Genomic DNA, 23,583 nt, shown 5'->3' with positions numbered 1-23,583 from the left:
TCCTGTCCTAGTAACAAGAGTGCTGGAATAGGTGGCTTTGTCTCAAACGATCCTTAAGCTGGCCCTGGGAAAAGTGGGGTCCGAAAAGTCTCTGCAGGTGTCGGATGCGCAGTCATCAACAAGTGGGGTTCCTTATCCATCAGCTGATTGTGCTTTGTGGGGTGCCAGTCCTGTGTGCCACAGGAGGCCCAGGATAGCTAGAGCCTTGTCTTGTTAAATATAAACAGTAGCTTCCTTGCATGTGACAACCCAATGGCCTCTAAACACACTCCAGGTCATATTAAAGCAGGGTGGGGTACCCCTTCACTCCTTGAGCAACTGCTTGGAAAGTCTCCTTGGGGCTCGCCGTGTAACAGCAGAGGCTGGTTTTAGGGGGGTATCATGGAGAAGACTGTATAAAGGAGATTAAGCCAAGTCCAGGAGTCATCCAGTCGCTCAGGAAGCTGAGACAGGGGAACTGGAATCGGACAGTCAGCCTGCATTACAGAATGAGTTCCAGGACGGCCCGGAACAGGTCTCTGAGTGTGTACTGAGACCTTATTTTCAAATAACACGTTATGAGAGAAAAGTGCTATCATGCAGCACGGCGATGGGGTGTTTACAAAGTGTGTGTGAGGCCCTGGGTTTAATGCCAAGTCCCAGAGAGGATCGTGGGGAAGAGTCCAAAACATGGAGATTGCGGGTGACCAGGTAACTCAAGTGGGCGGTCTTCTGAGATGAAGTCATTTCAACAGAGTGGCCACAGGCGACACCTTCAATTTCAACTGGAACAAAACTAATGGTTTTTGGAAGAAGGTTAAAAAAGATATCACCTTCTCATTCTGGTTCCATTTCTATCGCTGGGCAGTCCCAAGTAACCTAGGTCAGGGGTTCCTAGCCCAGTGCAAGGCAGGTTCCCACCTCGCACCATCCCACCTGATGAAATGACAACATCTCAACAGTGGTCCTCTAGCAGTCCACGTGGCTAGAACTGTGTGACTTGTCCACGGGCAAGGAGACAACTGGTCTGCTGAGAACGGGAGCCTGAGTTTGGAGGGGTGGGGAAAGCACCAGCCCAGGGTATGCAGCAAAGCCAGCAGCAGACCCGGGCCTCGGAGCCACGTTTGTGACCTCATGTTGAGTTACTGTTCATTCTATGTATTACCGAGGAACAAGTCTGGGGACAATGACTACGTTGAAGGAGAGCGAGGGACAGTACAAAAGACAGTGGGTAAGCCTCTGAGTGACCTAAGCAGCCAGGACACCCTTTCCTCCCCCTCCTGGAAGCACACCATGCCCAGTTCTCTACTCCAGAGCCAGGAGACCCAGCACAGGCAGGCAACCCAGCCAACGCCTGGGTTAAACAAAGGAAGGTTTCAGGCCACAGTGGCGGCAACAGGATGGGAGGCCCCTTCCCTAGCTCTTCTCGGGTACCAGTGCAGGGCAGGGTGTGGTCCCCTTGGGTTGGGTCCCTCTAGTTCCTACCAGGTCTCCTTCCTAATGGATGTGAATTACAGCGTTGTGTAGGGGGGCAGGCTTAGCATTGACAGCAGCTGTCAAGTGCCCCATTCATGTCATCCCTTCACTGACCCATAGGCCCACAGGGACAGATAGACGGTGGGTCAGGGAAACCTCCAGGCCTCTGCTGGGTCATAAAGTGATGACTGTATTCAAAAGATGCATTGATATAAACGGATAATAATTTTCGTGGAATCTTTCCAGAAGCCGTGCCCTTTGCTTGTCATGTTAGATATGATGGCTCACGGAGAATCCTGAGCCAGCCCATGAGAAAAGAACCAAACTGGCATTTTACAGAGCCTGGAGCACTGAAGTCACTGGACCGGAAAGAACAACAGTTAAAGAAAAATAACAGGCATGTCCAACCTGCAGCCTTTGGATTGCCATGAATGCAGTTCATAAAACCACGAACTTACAAAAGCACGACCAGATCTGGTGAGGTGCCTGGAGAGTTAAGGGATTGCTGTGCAAGCTTGGTGACCTGAGCTTGGTCCCAGGAACCACACAGAAGGGACAACTGAATTGCTTCCACAGGGTTGTCTGTTGCTCTCCACACATACACCATGACACGCATGCTCCTTGATCCCATCATCACCCATACACACCGTGCACATACACAATAAGTAAACTTCAAAGCACTGAGGGGTTTTGGTAATTATCTTGGTAACCCAGGGCACGGCTCCTGAGCACGAATTCTGCAGATAACCAAGTTGTATCATTATGTCAGAAGACATCTTTATAAAGTATGTCTTGTGAGAGGGTGAACTGGCCTTAAGGGGTCAAGATATTTCTGTCCTGGGCTGGAGAGATGGCTCAGTGGCTAAAAGCACTGACTGCTCTTCCAGAGGTCCCGAGTTCAAATCCAGAAACCACATGGTGGCTCACAACCATCTGTAATGAGATCCGATGCCCTGTGCTGATGTGTCTGAAGACAGTTACAGTGTACATAATAAATAAATTAAAAAAAAAAAAGATATTTCTGTCCCAAAGTCCTCTTGAGAGTAAAGGCCAGAGAGGAAGGATGTGACACTCTGACAATGCCCAAGGTACCTTCAAAAGGAGAATCCACTCTCTGCAACTGTCGCTATGAGGAAGGAGAGGCATTTGAGCAAGAAATTCACAGAAAGCCCTGGAAGGTTCTCCGGGTTACACTGACAGGCGGAGTGACAGATGTGGAACACGTCCTTGTTACCCTGCTCCCATGAAGAACAAGAGACATGGCAGAAGCTACTGCTGGAGATGAATTATCTCTGAGGATGGCGATGGGCGAAGGCAAGATCACCTTCCCTCCCTTTTTCAATTCTAAGACTAGACAATCCAAGTGTCACCCACGCTAGCGGGAGGAAATGCTCTGCCGCCAAGCCACATCCCCAGCCCCTCACTAGGGGGACTGTAGGCAGGGGGATCTCCCGCTGAAGCAATCTTGCAGCCCCCTTGTTATTTCCAGAAAAGGTCTCATTAAGTTGGCTGGGGCTGGACAGAACTCATTCTGTAGCCCCGGCAGGCTCTGACGTTGTGATCCTCCGGCCTCAGTCTCCTAAGTACCTGTGACGGCAGGCTTGGCTCAGAACCTCATCATCAACAACCACCACAAAGAGATATCAGCAACGTCAAGGCTAAGTCAGAGCTCTCTTCATGGACTCCTCGCCTATGTATTCAAAAACCCTGGCTCAAAATTATTTGGAAGAAAAAAACAACAACAACAAAAACCAGTCTCTGGACAGAAAGCAGAGACTTCTGCTAATGTTCCCGAGGCTCTACCACGGGACAGCTGGCACCTGCTCACACTGCACTGGATACCTACACTCAGATGCACAGAGGCTCTATCAATACATCCTGTCTCCCAGAGACTTAGTAGTGTCTGACACCCTCGGGGGTCCTCAAATCACCCACAGGTCCTGAAGGGGATTTTTTTCTTTTGGGCGGTGCTGGGAATTGAACCCAGGACCTTGCACTTGCCAGCTAGGTGTCCCAGGTACCAGACATTGTCTTGTATGTGTATGAAGGTGCACCATGTGAATGCCTGGAGTCAGGGACGGTGGCTAATCACCATGAGTGCTCCCCAAGAGTAACAGGTACTCTTAGCTGCTGAACCATCATTCCAGACCAGGGACAACTGTTCTCAATAACGCTAAAATTTCTTCAGGTGGGCTGAAGAGATGGTTGTGCCAGTAAGAGCACTGGGTGCTCTTGCAGAGGGCTCGGTGCAGTCCCAACACCAACATGGCCGCTTAACTATCCCTCTCCACAGTTGTAGAGAGGAGCCAATGGGCTCCTCTGACTTCGAATGGCACTCCCGGCACACAGTATGCAGACATGCGTGCAGGAAAAACACCCCCACACAGAAAATATTAATTAAATTTCTTCTTCTAGTAATTGTCACAGCTGGGTCTAGGTTCTGTTAGCTTGAGCCCCCTGTGTTAGCATTAAGTCTGCTCTCTCTACCATTGTGGGAAACGGGCCTGTCCTGTGTGTGTGTGTCAGCCCATGTGCCTCTGCTGATACCCAAATGGTACCCACTGACGGTTTCTATGGTTTGGGGGATCTGGCTGGTGGAATGAGAAAAGCTCACTCAAGTTCTGATAGAAAAGTGGGTACACAGAGAAGGGCCCAGCGCTGCTACAGGAGACTGACTGTCAATAGGTTAACTAGGAGGACACACTCCAGGCCGAAGGGGGAGGCTCAGCAGATGTGGTTAGGATGTGATCTCTTAATGATGGTGGTTATGGCAGTGAGAGGATGCATGGGGGGGAGGGGGAGACTAGAACGGTAGCGGGGGAGGGTAAGGATGGGTCTTAATGTGGCCACTTTAGCAGGATCCTCAGAACAAACTTCTCCCCAAGGCTTTTGAGAATGCTGGAACTTCTTCTGGACACCTCTAGACCATGGTGTCCAGCAGGACCTGGGGACACAACATTCTCAGACTGGCACTGACCCAGAGGGTCTCACCGCTGCCTTGGGCACACTGGTCCATTCTTTAACCATCTTATCTCAGGTGACGTGCCCCCACCCTTCATGCAACCAGGCCCCGGAAGCGCCCCGCTGTTATTTCCTCTTAGCCCCACCCTCACTCTGGGCAGAAGAGACCAGCTGCTTCTCCCCTGTGCTCTCCCACCACCCAGAACCACCCCTGCCCTTGACTGATCTGCTGGGGGCCCTGGAATGGACTAAGCAAGTCCTCAATTATCAGGGCTGACCTCTGGTGGGACACGGCCGGGGTTTGGTGAACTCACCACCACGGGAAGTGAAGGCTTGCTTACACAAGCTAACTCACTGACAGGATAACCGGGAGAAGGTCCTGGGAAGTGCTCGGGGGCACCCAGGCTGGCTGACCCCATCCTGTCAAGAGCAGTCAAGGCAGCTAGAGTAGGTGCCGGACTGAAGGAGGAGGCTCTACCCACCCCACTGAGCTGTGAAACACCAGCAGCTCACCTCCTGGTGCAAACACAGGGGTCTATCTCAGCTGGATGAGCCCCAGGGGCACTGGAACTGGCCTGTCACTCCCAAAGCCACAGCCCCTCCTCACATCTCCATTTCCGGTTCTATTTCTCAGCTTTCCCGCACCCTCCGTGTGCTTCAGGCTCCAGCACCGCTGAAGCTTCAGCAGCCCACACGGCGTCGCCTTAGCCTCTGCGGCTCCGAATAAATGGTTTGCTCTTCCCCGGATGCTTCACTCATCTGGCAAACTCCTATGGATGCGTCAAAGCCCAGCTTAGATGCCACCCGCCCTGGGAAGCTCTCTGGCCACGTCTCCCAGGTTCTGTCGCTGCACACTGTGTACCTCTGTTTTGCAGTGTGTCTTCCTACGACTGACGAACTCTTACAAGCAGGGCGGTGTCCACCATTTGTGGACTCAGGTATGAGATGGATCTACAATTTGTGTCATCAGTTGCTGCCCTTCTAGTTAAAGTCGAAGTCTACCATTGTCTGGATAGCCTTCTGGGCTCCACAAAAAATGGCGGACTCCCTTTACCAGCAGGGATTCTCCTTCTCTGACCTTGTCTGGCGAGCTCAGAACACACACCTCTGCCTGAAGAATGTCATGCAGCCTTAGTTAGATTACAGGCTCAACTTCCTTTCTCCCAATATGAATCCATTCAGCTCACACCTGGAATGCCTCCCATGCTAATAAGGCATCTCCGTACCTTAGCTTTTAGCCAGTGACCTTTGTCCACCCTGGATATTCCTAACCCCTTTCCCCAAACTCCCTAATAACCTTTGATCTACCTGAATAAAGTTGATCCGTCTCCCCAAAGCTGGCCCCTCTGTGTCGTTATTACCGCCGTCTGAAACTCCGTTCATGAACTTACGTAACCTTCATCCTTGTGGGCCAGTGGCCGACAACCCCAGGGAGAAGAAAGACCCACAACTGGTGCAATCCCATTTCTCTCTTTTCCAGTAAGTTCTCAGAGCTTAAAGCTGCCCAGGGAAATATTTTACACCCAAGGTACTTAGAACACTGCTGAATTCTGAGAAAGACTAGCCTACCGTATGTACCAGAGCAGTATAATCCTGGTTTTATGTAGTGGATTAATTTTATGGGACATATCTGGGGCAAGAAAGAGGAGGTTTGCCTGCCCAGTGATGGCCTTGACTTAAGTCAAGGTGGAGACTTGGAAATGAGAGGGCAATGGAGACCTGCTTGTAGTGAACCCCAAAGACTGACCATCACAGCCACCGCCAGGTAGCTGGGATCTGCAGTGGGGAGGGGGAGGTGTGGGGGGAGTCAAGTGACTCAAGGCCTGTGGCTATGGCACACACTGTGCTCTGGGGAGAATCTCAGACTGGGTAGCAAGCTGAGGCTTGGGGAAGTAGGCTAGGGGGTATCAGGCAACTTACCACAATGATGTTCTCGTGCTCCTGAGTGGTCAGGTTTGTGTTCTAAAGAATTGGGTGGAGAAAGAAGGAAAACACGATCAACAGAAATGGGCACTTGATCCTGAGTATCCCCAGCACTGCAGACTGTTTCCAGTGCTCCCAACCCTCACCCCCAACCACATACAACGATCATTCTCTTCACTCAACAGACCAGGAAAGTAGCTACATCCTAGTTATTGTTAACTGCCAACTTAAAACAGTCCAGATTGGTCTGTGGGCGTGTCTGGAAGGGGCTATCAAGATTCGATTGTTGACTGATGCAGGAGGGCACAGCCCACTATGGGCGGCACCATGCCCTATGCAGCTGGTCTTGAGCTGTATAATAAGAAAGCAAGCAAGCTGAGCATGAGCCTGAGTGAGCTAGCAAACAGCGTTCCCTCATGGTGTCTGCTTCAAGTTCCTGCCGTGACTTCCCTCAATGACTGACTGTGACTTGTAAGTGGAAATAAACTCTTCCATTTCCTAAGTTACTTTTGGTCAGGGTGTTTTTTTTTTCCCCTCACAACACAGAGAAATCCAGAACAGAGGGTAAAAGGAAAACTGAGCTCCCCACCCACGTCTCACAGCTCTGAGGCTTGGGGTGACTCATGTCTTGTTAAGACTCAGTCACTACTTTGGCAAATGGGGGTTCTGATAACAGCATCTCATGGGACTGTGGTCTGAGGATTCTGACTTAGTTTTAACAACACTCCTTAGAACCAGAGTGCAGGCTCATAACACGGAAGAAATCAGACCTTTTGTGAGTTCACACTCGGTGCCGGGTGAACCTTTTATTTTAGATCAATGTTATTTCGGTGGTTCTTCAGAGTAGGCTCCCAAGGTACACTGGTGTACCACGACGCCCCTCAGTTGTTCCAGCTAAATGAACATCTGAGCAGTAGACCTCTAAAACAGAACTAGGTTAATAAACTTGTTTGGGTTGTTTTTTTTTTTTTCCCTCCTCTTGGATCTGGAATCTGTTAAACTGACTGTATTATTGCCTTCCTGTGAGTGTGTGAAGAATCATGGGAAATTTCAAAGTACTCGCTGTTCTCTTTTACGCCAGTCTACTATGTCTCTTCTGACGGATCCAGGCTGTCACCGGAGCCTACTTGCATTTTGTAACAGCCACATTTGAAGCTCAGAGCAACTCCTGACTCAATCAGAGTTGGCACGATGCAAGGACCCTTGCCCCCACCATCACAACAGACTAATGGGGAGTAGGCGCATTTAGCAGTTCTGCACTTGCTGAGGCCAAAGTAAAGGTGCTATGCTGGACTGGTACCATGCTGGACATCTGCCTTTGTACCAGACAGCCCTCCTGGTACAGGAAACGGAGACAAAGGCTCTAAGCACCAAGCAGGGGCCGCCCACCATCTTAAGGGTAAAGTACAAACAGAGTGTGCTTCTTTGACTGTAATACCTTTTTCCTTCTGTGGGGCCTATTTCTAGAGGACTCTTAAAAATGCTAGTCACTTTGAGTCACGGCAGATGAAAGCCGGCTCTGCTCTTCCCTTACGGTGGCAATGAGCTTTTAGAGCTTCAAAGAATTTGTTTTCCTCTTAGTATATGGATTCTATTTCGTTTTTTTTTTTTTTAACTTTGAAAACTTTCTCTGCTACATCCGCCCATCCATCCATCCATCCACCCATCCATCCATCTAGTATGTGGATGCACCCATGTCAAGGCACAATCGGGTGGAGGTCAGAGGACAATTCACAGGATTTGGTTTTCTCTTTCCGCCCTATAGATTCTGGGCATTTAAGTTGGGTTATCAGGTTTGGCAACAAAATCCTTTATTCCTCTATGCTGTGTCACCAGCCCCTGCCTCAGGATGACACAGGTTTTTTTGTTTGTTTGTTTTGTTTTTTGTGGGGTTGTTTTTATGGACCACCTGCTGCCCAACTGAGTTACTTGGAGCTGATGGCAGCACAACCACTAACCCGATGCACAGGGAAACAGTTGGAGTGGGGATCTGAACCTCTGCCTGGCCTAGGTCCAAAGCTTTCATTTCTGCACGGAGCCATAGCAAGCAATCCTGGGGCAGTTCCCTATGCTGGGCTGTGTGGGAACCCATACAAGTCCCTGTTGTGAACATCCTGTTTGCTGGACAGGGAAACTTCTCCCCTACATAGGATTTTGCTGGTTTGGTGTTTTTAAAAGGTGTATTTATTTTATGTATTAGGGTTCTGTATGCATGTCCGTGTAGGTGCACGCTTTGTACCCGTATGGTCGTGAGCTGCTGCTTAGGGGCTGGGAACTGAACCCGGGTTCCCTGCAAGAGCAGCAAGTGCTCTTAACCACAGAGGCATCCTGAGCCATCTCTCTTTTAATTTTTCTTTTTCAGACACAGTTTCAGGTACCCCAGACTGGCTTGCAACTCGCTACGTCACTAACAATAATTCTGAATTCTTTTTTTTAAAAAGATTTATTTATTATATATAAGTACACCATAGCTGTCTTCAGAAGAGGGCATCGGATCTCATTCCAGATGAATGAGCCATGGTGAGCCACCATGTGGTTGCTGGGATTTGAACTCAGGACCTCTGGAAGAACAGTCAGTGCTCTTAACCACTGAGCCAACTCTCCAGCCCTAATTCTGAATTCTTGATCTTTGGCCTCTTCACCTCTCAAGTGCTGAGACTACAGGCGTGCCCTACCTCAGTCAGCTGTCTCCCTAATCTAGGGTCACAGAATGTGAGCCCAGCTAACGACGGGCGAACCTGGGGGCGGTCCCTGTATGTGGCCGGCTATGTAGCTCGGTGTCTTAACAAAGCTATCAACTCCTTATGATAGCTGATCTTCACTAGCAACTTGGTAGGTTACAATCACCATGGAAACACAAACCTGGACTTCTCTCTGTAAGAGATTTTCTGAATTTGGGTTAATTGAGGTGGGAGGGCCCACTCTACACGGGCAGAACCATCTCTGGGATGGGTAAGAGGGCCTACCACAGGTCAATGTTGGATATGTTTGACCTTCCGGGGGACAGCCCTTTGTACTGGAACTGAAGGACTGGGTAATGTCACATCCAGATGCAAGAAGTCAGGTGGCCCTGGAGTAAAAGTTCTAGGCCAGGATGGGCTTTTCTTTTGCATCCCTGAGTTGTTTCTTTATGAGTCAAACACTTCCTGAAGTCCGACCGACAGTAAAACACACGACTGGAAATCTATCTGCCTGGCTTTTCAAAGGTGAGCTCCCTTTCCTCACCCTGGGTGAAAAGCTTGCCATCAGGGCCGGGCACTGGGCAGGAGGCCCTGAGATTCTGAACCTTGACTATGATTTACACCAGCACACCACCCTCTGCAGAGGGAAGCTATGCATCCATCTGCCCTGCTTGTGTCAGCCCCTGCCACCACCACCCAGCTCTTCCAGGGGAGGGACCCCAGCATTCCACCTCAAAGAGGATCTGAGAAGGGATGATGGGAGCTTGCAGGAGCTCGCACAGGAGTGCGCTGGGACACAGGGGACGAAACTCTTCAGAGAGGGGGATGGCAACATGGCTTGGGTGGTGGTTGTCACTATTTCAAATAGGGAGCCAGCCATCCCAGCATCCCCAGCGGGCCAGCCAGGCACACACACAAGAGCAGCGTGGCTATTTAGGGTATAAGAAACTGTGCTGAGGACAGTGCACGGATCCCAGGGGGTGACAGTGAGGTTTGGGACTATCTCTCCTTCCCATCCCCTGCCAACTCACTTGGGGCTGATTCTTGATTCCGCTCTGTTTCTGCTAAAACCCCTGATGAAACATGGGCTACGGGAGGGAAGGAAGGGAATTGGGGATTGGGGTTACTCTCCTGCCCACGACCCTGCTTAGCAGCTGGTACACCCTCTGGCACAGGGCTGCCTGGCCAAGTGGATGGTGCCGGCCTTTCCCAGGACAGGATGCTAAGTAACAGTAGCTGCCCGACATAGGCAGATTTTTCCGTCTTCAAAGAGAACCTGGAAATGGCCATTGTGCTGAAGTTCCAATGCGTTTTTTTTTAAACCTTTTTGCCTTGTTCTATTGTTTGGCAATTTCATACACGTGTGACAGTTTCCTGACGCCACCTGCATCACGCATACAATGTCTGGTTTTTAAACCTGGAGCAAGGCAAACAACGCCTACCGGTGGACGGCTAAGGGGGAGTGGGACAGAAAGCTGACGAGGACTGAACAAAACGGGAACGAGACTCTGTCCCAGATGGACAGAGCAGAATGGAAAGTTTCATCTAAGGCGGTGGTTCTCAACCTGTGGGTCTTGACCCCTGCGGGGGGAGAGGGGGGTCACCAAACAACCCTTTCATGGGGGTCACCTAAGACCTCTGGAAAACAGATATTTACATCACGATTCAGAACGTTGGCAAAACTGCAGTTAAGAAATAGCAACGAGGGCTGGAGAGATGGGTCAGTGGTTAAGAGCACTGACTGCTCTTCCAGAGGTCCTGAGTTCAATTCCCAGCAACCACATGGTGGTTCACAGCCATCTGTAGTGGGATTTGATGCCCCTTTCTGGTGTGTGTTAAGAGAGCAACAGTGTACTCATATACATAAAGTAAATAAATAAATCTCTTAAAAAAAAAAGAAATAGCAACGAAAATAATTTAATGGCTGGGGGGGGTCACTATATCCTGAGGGACCATATTATTAAAGTGTTGAATGGTCAGGAAGGGTGAGACCCACCGCTTTGTGTCTTTAGAGGTCCACACAGTTGACACTTGACTCTGGGAGCTGCAGTGGCTGCCGTCAGAGCCTAGGTTTGATCTAGGGCTTAGCAGAGGTGACAGAACCCCTGTACCTCCAGACAAGTTGGAGGCAACTAGAACCGGCAAACCCCACTCTCAATGCCCACTCTCAATGGTTTGGTGAGAAACACTGGCTTCCTTAGTAACCACTACAGGACGGCACACCACGGGTAGATCTCTCCTGCTCACTCCGAAGGGGCTGAGTACAAGAAGGAGGTAAAAACAGACAACCTAAAGGGGGTGGGAGTGTGGGGGAGCTCGCCCAGGTTGGGGTGCGCATCTTACCTCCGAGAGCAGTTTTGAGACGATTTCCAGTGGAGCCTGGTTGATGGAGTCATCCTGCAGCGGGGACGTGAGAGCCATGTCGACCAGTGTCCGTATCTCCTTCAAGACAACCTCCCAGCGGCTCGGGTTACTCAGGACTTTCTTGTATTTGTAAATCTTTTTCTGGGTGGAGAGAGGGGATGGGGAGGAGATATGGGAATATTATCATCAATTTAGCAAACCACTCAAGATGACCAAAGAACTTCTCTGGCTGGGGTGAAAAGGCCCTGGGAAGTTGTCAACCTGATCTGAGTTCTCCCCAAAAGGAAATGGATACACGGAGAAAGAAATAGACTCCATCCAAGGTCAAGGGTGCGTCTGCAGACGGGCAGGCTCCGAACGCCGGAACGGCGGTTTCCCACCCTGTTCCCAGTGACACATAAAAAGGAATTAGGAAACTGCTTTTTTACATGGAGTCCTCTGCCAAGCTCAGTCCCCAAGTCGCCAAGCACGGTAAGAATAGGGGCGTTCCTGGCCCACGGAAGGCTTTCTGTGAGCTGAGTTTCTGCCTAGGCAGATCCTATGAGGTCTCTTGGCAAGTAGCATTCAGACCAAGAGCTGGATGATCAGGATGAAGGCCAGAATTCAGCTGCTTGGTAGAGACCGGAGTCCAGGATGGTCGGAGGAAAACAGAGGCATGCTCACCTCGGCTCAGTGCTGCCTCCAAACCCGAATGGAAGGCAGGGCTGTGGCCTCCTGGATTTGAGGCACCCTTAGTTCCGCCTCTCTGACATCATGGAAACAGAGGCCATGGAGGGCGGCGGTCCAAGCCAAGAGCTCCCCTCCTGTCTCTGTCTCTGTGGCTGCCTGCCTGGCCCTGTGCCGCCTGGCTTGCTGGGATTCTCAACAGAATGAGTTTCATCACTTACTGCTAAACTCCTTGCTCGTCCATCCGGGACAGCCTAATCTTAGAGTCACGGCACCCCATACCAGCAGCCAGCGTGAGTGACAGGCCACAACCCCTGAGCCAAAGACTGAAGGAGAAGAGAGGGAAAGAGAAAGGGAGGGGCCCTCACCGATAACCCAGGCTCAATCTGAAGGCCACTGGGGTCTTCCTGGGCCATTTCTGAATTAAGAATTAGACAATGAACTCATGACCTGGGCTCAAAAGGAAGTATTTAGAGGGCATATCCCAACCTGAACAGATAGGGGTGGAACCAGGATGAGAATGACTCCGTTAAGAAATCATTTCACCTTTAGAGCCGTAGGTCCCACATCTCTGGGCAGAGAAATTCGTCCCAGTCTCAGTGGGACCTGTGTCAACCTTGGGTCCACATAGTTCATTTCTTCTATGAAGTCACACCAGGGAGCAGAGCCAATGTGAATGAAGCTTTGACACAGTACGGAAACGGCATACCTAGTATCATTTATCATGCACTCTCTGCTTTCCCGGTGCTACTTGCTTGCGGCTGACTCCCCGCTGCGGCTGACTCCCCGCTGCGGCCAGCATCGCACCCACGAAACTCCTTACTTGTAAGGTGTTTTCTGTTTCGTTGAGGTAGGGTGTCAGGCAACCCGGGATGGTGTGGAACTCGCTGTGTGGTCCCGTGTTCCTCCACCTCCCAAGTGCTGGGAAAACAGACGAGTGCCAGGGCCCTGTGGTGCTTTTAAATTCTTGCCCCTCATCTAGTTCTTCTGTTTTAACTCTATTCCTTTCATTGGCCTGCCTGCCCCATCCCCCACCCCCAACCCCGTCTCTCTTGACCTCATGGCTCTATGCTGAGACCCTCTATTCTCCACAGCGATCCTTGATGTTCTGAGGCTGACACTGGCTACAGCACAGGGGGTGGGAAGAGAACCGGACCAAGTAGGTGCAAACTTGCACATTCTGAGAACAGAAAAGTCCTGGCAAGTTATGCTGGGGCCGAGCGCCCCCGAGACAATTAAATTGGCTGTGCTGATGAAGAGGGTGGCCAGGAGTGCTATCCCTAACTCTATTACTTTAATGACAAAATGCACCCGGATCCAAACAGGCCACTTTGAACCTGTCACTGGTGCCTTTCTGGCTGCTGGTGACTGAACCTCCCCTGAGCTCTGGTCTCATAGATTTCAATGTGCACTAGAGAACCATGTCCTTGTCAGAAGGTTGTTGGTTGTTGTTGTTATTATTATTATTATTATTATTATTATCATTATTAATTCCATTGCGGTGAGAATTGCCAGGACAGTCCATCCTCAGGGTATCTCACTGCACACTCTACTTGTGCACAGTGGCAGCTCTCAACGTGGAGCCATTTTGGTAGCCAGCTGCAAGCTATTATGTTTGAAAGAATTACTTATTTCTATAAAGATGTTATGCACTCACATTAAAGAAAATTGAAACCATACTGAAAAGCACAAAGAGGAGAGGGAAGAAGAAAAAAAAAAAAACCTCAAAAATCCTATCATCCAGAAATAACTATCATTAATATATGTGGCAAACATGGTCCCCCGCCACCCCTCACGTAAACTCTGCAAACATGGCTGGCCGTGGTGGCACTTGTCTACAACCCAATACTCATCTGGGTGCCAGAGACCATGGGTCTGCTATGAGGTGGCTGAGCCAGGGAAATGCTTGCCGGGCAAGCATGAAGACCTGAGTTCGAATCCCTAGCACCCACGTAGAAAAGCTAAGGGTGGCAGTATGCAGCGCTGGGGAGGTGAAGCCAGGAGGGTCCTTCCGGCTCAATGGCGAGCTAGTCTTAGCTGAGTCACCGAGCTCCAGCCACAGTGAAAGAACCCGTCTCAAACACACGGAAAGTAACTAAGGGAGACACCAAACTCTGACTGACCTGTGGGTCACACCCCCCTTGGGAGTCAAACAAACCTTTTCACAGGGGGTCATATATCAGATATCCTGCAATCCGATGTTTACATTAGGACTCACAATAGTAGCAAAATTACAATTAGGCAGTAGCAATGAAATAATTCTATGACTGGGGGCAGGGGTTTGGGGGTCCCCACAGTAAAAGGGGTGCAGCATTAGGAAGGTTGAGAACCACTATCATTGAGACAGAGAGGAAGGGAGTTAGAGGCAAACAGGACCTATCTTCAGTGCCTGCGCAAACCAGCTTCAGAGACCAGTTCCTTGTCTTCAGTGACCTGGCCTTGGTACTGACTGATCCCCACCCCCCCATGCCCCCTTGGCGCTGAGGGATGACTATTGTATAACCAGGATACCTGATTTCAGAGACAGTGTTCAGACACGACGCCAAGGCTGTGACAAGGGCTAACATTCACCTAACACCGGGTAGGAGAAGGCACATGGTTTGCTAGGCGCTCTGAGCATTGTTGTAAAACCCTGGGTGCTGGAGTCTTAGCCCAAGGTTAGACTACCCTGCAAGCAGCCACTCAGCCACCGGACTGAGTTCAAGTAACATCTGACTGGCAGATCAATGAAAAGAAACAGCGGGCAGAGTGAGGAAGAGACGGGGAGACCCCTCTTCTCGTTGGCCATCTGAAGGCAAGACAGTTCTCCGACAGCTCTACTGGAGTCACCCGGGGAAGTTCAGCCAGGGTTCTCACTCTTGTTTCATCTGCTCTGAACGGCCACAGTCTGATCTAGAGGCATGGGTTGAACAAGAGCCACCCGTGTTCCTACCGGCATGTGGGGGACACAGGCTTCATTAAGTTGGGCTAAGTGACCTTGAATAAATTATTCCAGACCATCTATCTACCCAGCCAAACCGATTATGCTCATCTCTGTACATTAAAAACAAATTGAAAAAAAATTTTAAAGAAACCGAAAACTTGAAGACCTTGTCGGGTACAGGGGATGAGATGGGTGAGCAGCCAATAGGCAGCACCTTCTACCCTGATGTTATGGAAACCTGACAGTGCCATCTATGTGGGCAGCAGTAAGTCACTTCTCAAGGACTCCTCACAGCTGGCTTGAGGATGTTCTCAAGGCCATAAGCATTCGGGACACTACTCCACGGTGCCCATGGTGAGCAGCCTGCAAAGGCAAATGGTGCCAGGAGTGGGGTGGAGTGGCCACAGCAGCTGCTGCAGGACTGTTGGGATCTTGATGCACAACACAGCCCCAGCCAGGAGGGGGAAATAACCAGGCTAAAGCTAGGCAGTCATGAAGCTCTAAAGGGCTCACTCCTTCTGTCATGTCCCTCAGGACCAGTGGTGTCAAGGACGCTCGGTGGCAGGTAAGGGCCAGGAATAAACCCATGGGCTGGACACCAGTGACTAGCAGGTGAGACATAGGAGAGGAGTTGGGTGGGGCAGAACATCCAGGGTTCCAGGTCCTTAGCCACACCCCAGGTGACACGTTAGCATCATCCCAGGAACTCTGAAGAGCTCAGCAGGCAATGAGTCACCAATGGGGCTAAGATGAAGCCACTTCTAGAATCCTAGCTCTCTGGAGGTGACACAGTCTTCCCATTGAGCCTGTCCTGCCAGAAACCACGAGTGGCTTCTGTCCAATGTGTGCCTCATGGGCCACTGGAGTCCTTGACCTGAGCTGGGGAAGAGGGGACAGGGGTCCTGGAGCTGTCTTGTGGCCGGACACATGACTGATGTTAGAAGATCTGATAATGACATAGTGTGGGACCAGCAACATGCGGCCTGTGTTCAAACCCGGCTGTTTGTACACAATGACACCCCATCCCCCAAAAGGGGGTTTTCTAAGAGTTGTAAAATTCAAAGCAAACAGAACATGCAACAGAAATTTGAGCGAGTGGGGCTCTTAGAGCCCCAAAGAGCTGCCATCTGGCCCTTCATCAACTGTGCTGTGCCAAGCCGTGGCTCATGACTCAGATCCCAGTTTGGGAGAAGACACGTGAAAAGACGCTCACAGCTGCCAACATGGGGCAGGGCGGGGCGGGGCGGGGCGGGGCGGGGCGGGGCGGGGCGGATATACTCAAGGTCATCCTTGAATGTGTAAGAGTTCAAACCCAGCCTGAACTACCAGAGCCTGTGTTTCAAAAAACAAAACAAAAACAAAAAACAAAAAAGCAAAACAAACAAAGATGGGGGTGGGAGTGATGATTCTCCATTACAAGCTACTTTGGAAATACACAGTTCAATGGTACAGAAATACCTCTGGGATGGCTGGGATGGAAAAGACAAACAATACTAAGTGTCGGTGAGGATGTGGTTGAACTAATCCTAGCGCACTGCTCTTGGGTGGGGGGTGGGAGTGGGGATGGGGGTGGGGATTAAAAATGGACAGTTATGGGCTGGAGAGATGGCTCAGTGGTTAAGAGCAGTCACTGCTCTTCCAGAGGCCCTGAGTTCAATTCCCAGCCACCACACGGTAGCTCGCAACCATCTGTAATGAGATCCGATGTCCTCTTCTGGTGTGTCTGAGGACAGCTACAGTGTACTTGTATAATAAATAAATTAATCTTTTTTTTAATGGACCGTTACATAGCAAAATCACTCAACAGCCCCTCCTTCCCATCCTCTTGTCCTGGGGCTCAAACCCAGCAGGAGTTCCTACCACTGAGCTGTGGCTCTGTCTGTCTGACAGAAAAATGCTAAGCGCGCATTCACAGCATAGCTCAGTAATTGTTTTTAACACCCTCCCTGCTCCCAAAAGAAAAGCCAAGTCTCACAGAGGCAAATCCGTGAGTTTCCCCCAAGACAAGGTCAATCGCTTTCAAGGAAGGAGCTCATGGCTGAACAGGATGTGCAGAGCCAAGTACTGGGGGAAAAAAAAAGAGTGAACGTATCTTGTGCCACTGTGCCTCGTGACCGAAGTCAGATATAAGGCACAAACTGTAGGATTCCTTTTATGTGAAATTCCTAGAAAAAAAAGTCCAATTACAGACAGAAAGTGAAGCAGCCAGTGCTGGGGCTGCAAAGGGGAAGCGGGGATTCACAAAGGGCATCTTTAGGGGGGTAGCCATGTCCTGAAACCAGACTGGGGTAACAGCTGCTCAAGCCTGTAAGTTTACTAAAATCATCGAGTAGTACACTTACGATGGCTAAACTTTAATGACATGTAACTTATACCTCAAACGAGCTCTTTTAAAATATATAAAATGCCTTCCTAGGAAGACAGCGGCAGACAAAGCCACAAGCAGCATGACCTGTTAAGAATATGGGTTTTTCAATAAGCAGACTTCATTTCAAATCTCAGTTCTGTTTCTATCATCTCCCCATCCACCTGACCATCAGCTCTTTTTTTTAAAGAAAAATATGTATTTATTCTTATTTCATGTACCTTGGTGTTCTGCATGCTTGTGTTTGTATGTGAGAGGGAATCCCCTGGAACTGGAGCTACAGTTGTGAGCTACCATGTGGGTGCTAGGATTTGAAGCCAGGTCCTTTGGAAGAACATCTGGTGCTCTTAACCACTGAGCCATCTCTCTAGTCCTTGACCATCAGCTGTTCATGCACCCATCCATCCATCCATCCATCCATCCATCCATCCATCTATCCATCCATCCACCCATCTTCCTGTCTCCCATCTACTCACCCATTTACCTCCATTTATCTACCCATTCCTCTACTCGCCCATCCATATTCATCCACCCATTTCCCTACTCATTCACCAATCCATCTCCCACCCACTAATCTAACCAGTCTTTCACCCAAGAGTTTATCCACTCATCATCCATCTGGTCCTCACCCATCCGCTTTCTGGTTTATCCATCCTTCACCCATCTCTTCACTGCCCGTCTGCCACTCACCTACCGCCCACGTACTCACCACGCACCTAACTAAGACCACGTGAAGCCTTCTACTCTAACGCGCCCGGTATTACGCTGTAAGCCCTGAGGAGACTGTGGAAAGAAGGGCAGACGGGCCCTGGGATTTAGTCTATTGTTTGTAGTCCTTCATCTGCACAGCAATAAAAGAATAACTACTACCAAGGATTTGCTGTGCTGCCCGCGAAACGACAGGCGTGAGGCGTCTCATCTACTTCCTGACTACACAACTGTGGATAACATCACCTACCCAATCCTAGGAGGGAGTGGTCCAGAGCAGGCAAGACTAAGAAAGGCTCCCAGCATCTGTGGCAAAGCCGAACCAGCCAACAATAAACAGAACCAGCAGGCAGAGTCTCCTGTTTCCCCTCTGGCAGAGCCAGTCAACTCCACGGCTGTCCTCACCCTCTCTGCTTGTCAGGGAAGGGACGTTACCTGGGCAACACCAGCCATCTCTCTGGAAACTGTTCCTGCGGTAGGAGCAGGCACAAGACACTGGGGTTCCCGAGCCTGAGAGTGTGGAGCCTCTTAGCTCTTCCACAGGAGACTAGCTGTCATCAGGTGGGTGTCCCTCACCAGGAGGTGTGGCTCGGAATGTACTGGAAACGCTCTTCCCTAGGATTGGGGAAGAGGGAGGGGGGGACGACAGCTCTGCTGCCTGCTGCAGCCTCCAAGGCTCTCGTGCACACAAGTACGCATGCTCCTCGTCACTTGTCACGGGTACTCTGAGGAGCTGCGGAGGGGAGGGCGTCCCTGAGGAGACGGAACCAAGCGAGCTAGGGAGGATGGTTTTGACACTTTATTTCTAGGTTTGGCATGGAGCTGCCTGGCCTGTCTAAAAGCTACTGGACCCAGGGGGCTTCTGACAGCACAGTCAACTTAATTAGAAGAAAATTTAAGTGGACGTCCAGCTCTTCAGCCACCCAATGTCACTGCAGCTGCTAGACAGAGGACCCTGCTGTCACCACAGAAGGAGCTATGGGGCAATGCTATGCCCCCATTGCCATGCCTAAGGTCCAGCACATCTGCTGCTCCACAGAGCAGACAGCTTTGTGCCCAGCGCAAGGACAGAATCTTCCACAGGGGACATGAGTTTCTTTAAGCCCCCACTGTGGGTGTGTCCAACCTTTTGACGCTGCCACCGACAAAGTTCACATGGGAACCTACACACGCACTCACACGCACACACATCCCCTTTACGAGGTTAACAGTTTTGCACTGGACCACATTCAAAGCAATCCTCTCGGATCTGAGTTATGGGGTGCAGGTTGAACAGGCCTAAACAGGGACCCCTCCTTGAGCTCTTTCCTCCAAGGTATGGTTTCACAGTGAAATATCCCATGTGTTTGAACACTGGGTCCCCAGCTGCTGGCGTGGTTTTGGGAGGTGGTGGGATTTTCTCCATGTGGAGCTGAATTGTTGCAAGCAGGCTGTAAGGCTGAGGCTTGAGGTTTGTTTGTTTGTTTTTTTTTTTTTTTTTTGGTTCCTTTTTTCGGAGCTGGGGATCGAACCCAGGGCCTTGCGCTTCCTAGGCAAGCGCTCTACCACTGAGCTAAATCCCCAACGCCCTGGCTCCACCTCTTTACTCCTTAGTTGCTCTCATATAATAAGCTGCTACCACCTGTCCGCTGTCATGCTTGCTTCCCCACGATGGGCTATAAGCATGAACAAACCTCCCCTCCCCCTGCAGCTGTCTCTGCCAGACGCTCTATCAGTGACAAGAAAAGTTACTAATTAATGTTTTGTCCCCCCAGAGTCCCTTGTACACCCAGCAAGAAAGGCAAGCAGACTGACAATGCCCATCAAGACTCTGTCCTCGCTACGGGCTGCAGATGTTGGTGTGGGCAGACAATCAGCCTTCTAAACATATCATACACACCTATGAAAATGTCGTAATGGAAACCCACCGTTGAGCATAATTAGCACGCTAATAAAAGCACTGAAATACTGCAAACGCAGGCTGCCTTTGTCACAGGGTGGGCCCATCTCATCTAGAAATGTTCAGAGATTAAGGCGAAACGATTGCTCTGTTACGAGGAGCCTTCCTTTGTCACAGGCTCGGAAGAGATCCTCATCCCCCAATCCCTGCAACTGTCAAGCTTTAGCTGTCAACTTGGCACAGCCCTAGAGTCATCAGGAAGAGGGAACCTCTTGAATGTGGCTCAATGTAAAAGTGTTAACTTACTCAACTTTATAAAGGGCATGCGGGCTTGTGTGTTTGTATGTGTGCTTCTGTGTACGTACTTGTGTGTGTGTGTGTGTGTGTGTGTGTGTATGTGTGTGTGTGTGTGTAGGGGTGTGTAGGGGTGTGTGGCTTCTCATGTAGGTTCTCTTATAAAGAATTGCCTCCATCAGACCAGCCCGTGGACAAGTCAGGTCTATGAGACATTTTCTTGATTGGCTAGTGATGGAGGAAGGTCAAGCCCACTGTGGGAGGTGCCATCCCCCAGGCAGGTGAATCTGGACTATGTAAGAAAACACGCTTTGGTTTCTGCCTTTAGCTTCACTCAAGGATGAACTATAACCTGTAAGATGAAATATTCCCCTTCCTCTCCAAGCTACTCCTCTTGGTCACGGTGTTAATCACGGCAACAGAAAGCACACGGAGATAGAAATACTCTGTGGCCCTGTCTATGGGGGGGACTCCAAGCCCGAGAGTCAGCCCTGCGGTCTTAGTTGTCTATACACACCCATTATCCAGGTGAAAGTCACACGTCACTGAAACACCAGTCTTCTCAAGGCATACAGTCCCGTGGCGCTTAGCACATACGTCATGTACAGCTGTCACCCCAAAGAGAACTGGGGACACCCAACAGCCTCCTCCAACACCTCCCCTCTTTCTGGTTTCTGGACATAAAACTGGAGTCAGACAATAAACACACGGTCTTTTGAGCCAGGTTTCTTGCGCTCAGCGCGATGGCCTCGGAGTTGCCAGGCAGCCTCCCGAGCCCCAGTATTCTATTCCTTCTCATGATGGAGGTCATCGTGTGGCCAGGTCACTATTGCTGAGCTGCTTGTCCGTAGACAAGCCCCACACTGTTCCCATCTCTGCCTCTGCTAACATCTGGATGGCCGCTACTGTGACCATCAGTGAACCGTGTGCGTCTTTCGGGCGACTTAGATTTGGACACCAGTCACTGCATGGTCGCCCGCTGGCCCCGCCCACCAGTAGAGGAATCCATTCTTCGCGAGCTCTCCATCTCATTTTTTTGACAGAGTCTCTCACTGGCCTGGAACTTGCTGGTCAGCGATTGGGAATCCACCTGTCTCCACCTCTCAGCGCTGGCATTTCGAGAGTGCACCACCACGCCTGGCTTTTTCACATGGGCTCTGGGGTCTCCAAGTTTGCAAGGCTTGCTTTATTAAGCTACCCCTCCCCCAGACCTACACATTAACTTCTGAAATCTCAACAGTACCCCGGGGAGGTGAACCCCACTTTATAGACGAGAAAACTGAAGCTGAAGCCGCGTAGCTAGCGAGAGCCAGAGAGAACCGGGTAGCCGTGTTTGTAACCTGACCTCACATCGTCAAGTAGGGTGAAGCTGGGGCTGGAGAGCTTGCTCAGGAGTTAAGAGCTGCTCTTCTAGAGGACCTAGCTCCCAGCCCCCACATGGCAGCTCACCATCATCTATACTTACAATCCCAGGGGAGCTTACTGGTGCCTTCTATTGGCTTGCCTGAGTACCAGGCACAGGCATACACAGAGCTGACACCCATACACATAAATATAGCAACTTTTAAAACCTGTGTCTTCTGTTCCTTAATGTCTGTGGTGCCTTCCTGTCAAGTTAGAAAGCCCAGCTTCTGTGTGCCTGAGAAGCCAGCTCCTGGGGAGATGGGTACTCTGAAAAAGGGACAGAGCTCAGGCACTCAGCCTCCTAAGTGACCATCATAGGCTGCCTCCCCGCAGCTATTACTGCTACCAAGGAAACAGCAGGACTCAGGTGGGTGTCCTGCTCTACTGGCTCTGGGCATCAGCTGGTTGCCTGGGTAACCATGAGTCTGGCTGGTGAGTGGATGACCCACCTAGGTGTCAGGCTCACAGCTGGGTACCACATTCCACTTGTACTGACTCCCAGGCACAAACCGACCATCACACGGGTGAACCGTGTGCTTCCCACAGAGTCCATGTTCCTTGTAGGCAGGGATGAGCCGTCCGCTTTCTCCACAATTCGTACAAGGTACCGGAGCAGTTTGGAGTAAGGAAATTGTTGCTGGCAGCTTGTTCAGGGCAAGGAGGAGAATCATAAACCTCAGCGTCCACATCAGAGACACATCCTTCCCACCACTGCCATGGACGGGGAACTCTGGGGGGTCTGGGCCAAATGAAGACTTGGCCTTGCAGTCTGCACCACGGGCCTCCAGGAAATCCTGGAGACTCAAAAGCCCTAAAAGAAGCAAGATTCAACCCCCATGCCTGCTGCCTAGCTGTAGGCATAGATCTGTGGCATAGATCGGGGAGTGATAGAAGGGACCATTCCCTTGTCTAGGGACGCCCTGCTGGCAGTGTGGTTGCACTGTGTCTCCCCAGAAGTTATATCCCAGCTCTCTAACGCTGGGCATCTGACTGCGCTCTTATTAGGAAACAGGGTCTCTGTAGATGGAGTCAAGTAATACGACATCATGCTGGACTAGGCTGGGTCCTGAGCTGGTGCCCATGCAAAAATGTCACATGGGAGCTGATACTTACACACACACACACACACACACACACACACACACACACACACACAGAGGTACCCATGCAAAAATGCCACATGAAAGTTCACACTCTCACACACACACTCTTACACACACACACACACACACACACACACACACACACACACACACACACACTACAACATGTGCACACACACAGAGGAAGCAGAGTTGCATAGCCAAAAGTAAGAAGGGCTAAGGGTTGCCTGCAGTCCCCAGAAGCTGGACAAAGTCAGACAAAGATACACTCAGAAGCCTCCAAGGGAAAAAGAATCTGCTCACACCATGACTTTGGACTTCTGGCCCCAGAGCTCTGAGACAATAAGTCCTGGTTGTTCTAAGACGGTTGGACTTGGCTGGGCAGTCTTGGGAAGCCCAATGCCTAGGGAGCAGCAGGTGAGAGCTGGCCTGGGGCCCTGGCTCCTTACACCTGGCTGTCCCCTGAGCCAGGCTGATCCATTTGGCCCCACCACTTCGCCAAGGGGTCACGGTGAGAGAGACCCCTCCCACCCCTAGCTCATTCTCCATTGGAATATGTTGTTTATTCGTTTCCTTAGACATCCTAGAAATCTGTTCCCTGACTCCTCAGTGGGCCACGAGGCCTGCATTACCACCTCAAAGCCTGCCTTGGCCCTTGCCACAGTGCACAAGCCCCTAGCCCTGTGTGGCCTCAAGCAGGCTGGGCCCAGCCACCCGCAACCCTGCACACCTGCATCATTGGTGATGTCAGAGAGAGCTACCTGGGGACCCGGCAGGCTGCAGGAAGAACTTCCAGGAGAATTCAGACAGGGACGTCAGCCACGGCTGACGTACGGTCCTTGGCAAAGAGGAGCCAC

At 50.7% G+C, this 23,583-nt stretch overlaps 1 protein-coding gene across 4 annotated transcripts in view; it reads right to left on the bottom strand.

Annotated features, from left to right (window-relative positions):
- Positions 1-23,583, bottom strand: part of Cmip (c-Maf-inducing protein) — a 206,042-nt gene that overhangs the window by 38,543 nt on the left and 143,916 nt on the right. For 2 of the 4 annotated variants that reach the window (NM_001163273.1, XM_063277945.1), the window contains exons 4-5: positions 11,364-11,525; positions 6,337-6,378 (exon numbers count right to left, since the gene is read on the bottom strand). In NM_001163273.1, the coding sequence (NP_001156745.1) occupies positions 6,337-6,378; positions 11,364-11,525 (204 nt within the window). Of the gene's footprint in view, positions 1-6,336; positions 6,379-11,363; positions 11,526-12,047; positions 12,172-18,481; positions 23,232-23,583 lie in introns of those variants that run through there. The other 2 variants (XM_006255684.5, XM_039097643.2) reach the window with 2 other exon arrangements.

Source organism: Rattus norvegicus, chromosome 19 (assembly GCF_036323735.1).
Source record: "Rattus norvegicus strain BN/NHsdMcwi chromosome 19, GRCr8, whole genome shotgun sequence".
Lineage (NCBI taxonomy): Eukaryota > Metazoa > Chordata > Mammalia > Rodentia > Muridae > Rattus > Rattus norvegicus.
Note: the sequence above shows the minus strand (reverse complement) of the source record. Positions and strands in the feature narration are given on the sequence as shown.